This window comes from Colobus angolensis, unplaced genomic scaffold, assembly GCF_000951035.1.
Source record: "Colobus angolensis palliatus isolate OR3802 unplaced genomic scaffold, Cang.pa_1.0 Scaffold91, whole genome shotgun sequence".
Classification (NCBI taxonomy): domain Eukaryota; kingdom Metazoa; phylum Chordata; class Mammalia; order Primates; family Cercopithecidae; genus Colobus; species Colobus angolensis.
This window is the reverse complement of record NW_012123043.1, coordinates 3,599,231-3,603,646: the sequence shown is the minus strand read 5'-3', so window position 1 is coordinate 3,603,646 and position 4,416 is coordinate 3,599,231. Positions and strand designations below refer to the sequence as shown.

The following is a 4,416-nucleotide window of genomic DNA, read 5'->3' as shown; positions in this document are numbered from 1 at the left end:
GTTGGCCGGGCTGGTCTTGAGTTCCTGGCCTCAAGTGATCCGCTCACCTCGGCCCCCCCAAAGTGCTGGAATTACAGGCGTAAGCCACTGCGCCCAGTATGGCTTGTTTTTAAGTCAGTATTAAATGTTTCTTTCTCAGAAACTGGATTCATCAACCTCTTTCTTTGACCTCTCAGCTTCCTTGGATTTTAAGGGTAGCTTTATGCACACCTGCCCACCACAGAACAACCCCGATATTTTAAGAGGGACAAAATAGATTCTAGAGCAGCCAGGGGAGACCAGAACCATGTCTGGAAACCATGTCATGAAGAATGAAGGAAGAATCTGAGAATGAGTAACTTAGAGACAGGAAGGCAGAGGGCATAGGATTGCTGCCTCCACGTGGCCTCAAGACTATAAGGGAGGGAGGGAAGAGTCAGTCCTTGCTGTTTACTGGCCATGTAGGGTGGAGGCAGCAGGTGGTGGTCCGCATGAACTCTAAAGTCACACTCCGTGGATGTGAATTGCACCTCCTCACTTTCCAACTGTGTGACCTTGGAAAAGCTTTTCATTCTCTCTGCGCTCTATTTCCTCACACAAAATATGAGGACGATTTTACCCACGTCAACAGTTCTGAGTTAATGCATCTGAATTGGTTGGAACGGTGTCTGTCACCTAATAACTGGTGATGAAACTTCAGTAATTAAGGCTCATAGCCTCTTTGAGCCTTTTCTCATTTTGTTTTTCTTTTGAGATAGGGTCTAGCTCTATTGTCCCAGCTGGGGTGCAGTCATGCAATTTTAGCTCCCTGCAGCCTCCATCCCCTGGGTTCAAGTGATCCTCTCAACCCAACCTCCCTAGTGGGACTCAAGTGGGCACCACCATGCACAACTAATGCTTTTGATTTTTAGTAGAAATGAGGTCTCACTATATTGCCCAAGCTGGTCTTGAACTCCTAAACTCAAGCGGTCCTCCTTCCTGGGCCTCCCAAAGTGCTGGGATTACAGGTGTGAGTCACTGCACCTGGACTTCTCATTTATAAAGAGCACAACCATTATGGAAAATTCCAACATGATGGAGGTTACTCAAAAAACTAAAAGTAAAACTACCAATACCACTTATGGGTATACAGTCAAAGAAAATGAAACCAGTGTCTGGAAGAGATAACTGCACTCCCCTGTTCACTGCAGAATCTTTTGTAATAGCCATGATAGGGAAAGAACCTAAGCTTCCAACGACAGATAAATGGATAAAGAAAATGTGGCATATACACAATGGAATGCTATCCACCCTTAAAAATGAAGGAAACTCTGTCATTTGTAACAATATACATGAACCTGGAGGACATTATGAAAAACAAAACAAGCCAGGTATAGCAAAACAAATATTGGGTGATCTCACTTAGATATGGAATCTAAAAAAGTCAAACTCATGGAAGCAGAGAGTAGAACAGTGGTTACCAGGGGCTAGGGGTGAGGAGGACTGGGAAGATATTGGTCAAAGGATACAAAATTTCATTTAAATAGGAGAAATCAGTTCAGATCTATTGTACAACATGATAACTATTCTATACTTGAAATTTGCTAAGACAGTAGATTTTCAACGTTCTCACTACAAAAAAAAAGTATGTGAGTTAATTGATATGTTAATTAGCTTGGTTTAGCCATTCCACAATGCATACATATTTCAAAATATCATGTTGTATGCCATAAATATATATCCTTTTTGTAAATTAAAATTTTTTAAAAAGAAAGTAGTTTACAAATACAAATGAGCTATGGTTTAAGGTAGTGAGCGCCTCAAGATTGCTTTCAGCACCATCTGGCTGTCCAGTGGTCTGGGGTGCTCTCAAAGAGATTACAAGCATTGTGCTTGCTTCACGGATACTAAAATTGGAATAATACAGAGAAGATTAGCATGGCCCCTGCACAAGGATGACATGTAAATTTGTGAAGCATTCCATACAAAATAAATTTAAAACCTTCAAAAGAGATTACACGCATCAAGTGGGGAGTTAGAGTAGTTGATCTTTGGGGTCCCCTTCAACTTATCAGCGGTCTGCTCTGAGGCATTCAATCAAAAGGCAATCCAGGCCAGAGAAGTGGAAAGTGTAAGATCCCAGAACTGCTCATAGAACCTATTGTGGAGAGGTCATAAGTGAGTTAGAGAAGTGGGTTAGGCCATTAAAATAAGAGGGCCTCCATCAGTCCATAAGATCTTTTAAAATACTATAATAAAAAGGACTGCTAAACTGTGCTGTCTTAATTTTTTTATTAATGTTTTTAAGAGATGGGGTCTTGCTATGTTGCCCAGGCTGGTTTCAAACTCCTAGGCTCAAGTGATCCTCCCACCTCAGCCTCCCAAAGTGCTAGGATTACAGCTGTAAGCCACTGCGCCCAGCCCTATGCTGCCTTAATTTTACTGAGAACCAGTCCCAGCTCTCATAAAGGAGTCTCTGTATTTCATCTCTATTTATGTTAGTGTGTCATAAGTTTGTGGATGTGTGTGTGTATATATATATATATGTTTATATTTATATACACACACACGCCCCTGAATTATCCCTCCTGAAGAAAGAAGAAGGCACCTATAGATCTAACATATCAAATACTGTCTGGAAGCAGGAAGAAAGACTGAGGTCTCTCCTGGTCCTAGCAGCCCCTAGTAGTCTGCTATAGCTTTGACTCAATTCTTCTTTCCATCCTGTTGGAGATAGAGGCCAGATGGTCAACACTTCCCAAAGAAGAGTCTTTTCCACAATCACAAACTATTCCTCATTTAGCCTTTTCTCCCATGGGTTGAAGCATGTGGTTCTTTAAACTCAAACTGGTAGGAGATACAACACGACCCAAAACAGAACAGAAAGAAAGAATCCTTAAATTGACCTTGAACCATTAGGTCCCCCAGAGCTGCTACCTTCCCGATCTCTGGAATCGTGTACTTCAGGATCATCTTTAACATCTTGGAAGCTGCAGAGATGTCATGCCTGCTGGTGTTGGTCATGGCCTCCATGCTCACCATGATCATATCTGCTCTCTCCTCAGGGGTCAGGTATTTCTTGAAGAACTGAAGAAAGAAGAACAGCTGTCTCCATGATGCCAGCATCCCAACTTGGGTCTGTCCCAAAGCCTCTGGCCTCCAAAGAGACCAATCAACCAGGGGCCAGTGGAGACAGTCCCTGACCAGCATCTGGCTATTCTATGGTGTGAAACAAGCTTCAGAGTGCCACCAGCTCTGAAATCTCCGGGAAGGAGCAGTGGTCCAGACAGCTTGACACAGAAGACAATGCAAAAAGCATTTCTACTTCTATTTGGAATGCAAGCAAATGAGTCCATCGGAAATGAGTTCTGATGTTTAGTAAGCTTGCAGCATTCCAAAGCAAGTAGGACTGCTATTAGGTACAGCAGACATGTCTCATGTTTCTGAGCCTGCACCTGCATATCCACGTGAAGCTCATTCACTCAAACAATATTGAGGCTCAGCTCTGTGCCTGGTCCTATTGCTGGGAGCTCAGGAAAACTGCAACTAAGACATACAATGCCTTTACTCTCAAGGAATTTACCATCAAGTCAGGGCAAGTAAACAGGCGGTTATAGTGCTATGTGAGTGATGCAGTTTGGTTGTATTCCCACCCAAATCTCATCTTGAACTATAGTTCCCATAATCCCCATGTATCAGGGTGGTTACCCTCATGCTGTTCTCGTGATAGTGAGTTAGATCTCACAAGATCTGATGGTTTTATAAGGGGCTTTTCCTCCTTTGCTCAGCACTTCTCCTTCCTACTGCCATGTGAAGAAGGATGTGTTTGTTTCCCCTACCACCATAATTCAGACTCAAGGAAAAAGAAAGACAGAGTTCCAGGCAGAGGGAACAGAATATGCAAAGGCCTGGAGTGGAAGGAAGTTCAGCCTAACTACTGTGTCCTGCAAGGGAGACCTGGGCCAGGTGGAAAAGGGAGACTGAGACAAGATGAGGCAGGATGGTTACAGCAGTGACCAGATCATGAAGAGTCTTGTGGGTCAAGTGAACAAGTTTGGACTTTAGAATGAGGACAGTGGAGAGTCAGTGCAAAGTCTGAAGGGGAATAATACATCTCAGCAATTGCATTTTAGAAATGCAGTTCTCTGACTGTAGCATAGAAAATGATGTGACAAGAAGCATAGTTGGAAACAGGATGATCAGTAAGGGGCTGCTGGAGTGACCCAGGCAAGAGATTCTGGGGGCCCCACAGTGGGGCTGGAGCAGAGTGGACAAATTCAAGAGCTATCCAGGAGGCAGAATGAACAAACCTGGTGTTGAATTGGATGTGGAGAGTGAGGGAAAGGAAAGAGCAAGGGATGACTCCTGGATTTCTGACTGGAGTGATTTGAGTTGATTGAGCCTGGAGACACCATATCTAAGACAACCAATACATCTTTTTTTTTTTTTTTTTTTTTT

At 43.2% G+C, this 4,416-nt stretch overlaps 1 protein-coding gene across 1 annotated transcript in view; it reads right to left on the bottom strand.

Annotated features, from left to right (window-relative positions):
- Positions 1–4,416, bottom strand: part of LOC105504397 (maestro heat-like repeat-containing protein family member 7) — a 66,281-nt gene that overhangs the window by 37,258 nt on the left and 24,607 nt on the right. Inside the window, exon 10 of the mRNA XM_011931834.1 lies at positions 2,896–3,045. Within this exon, the coding sequence (XP_011787224.1) occupies positions 2,896–3,045 (150 nt within the window). The remainder of the gene's footprint in view (positions 1–2,895; positions 3,046–4,416) is intronic.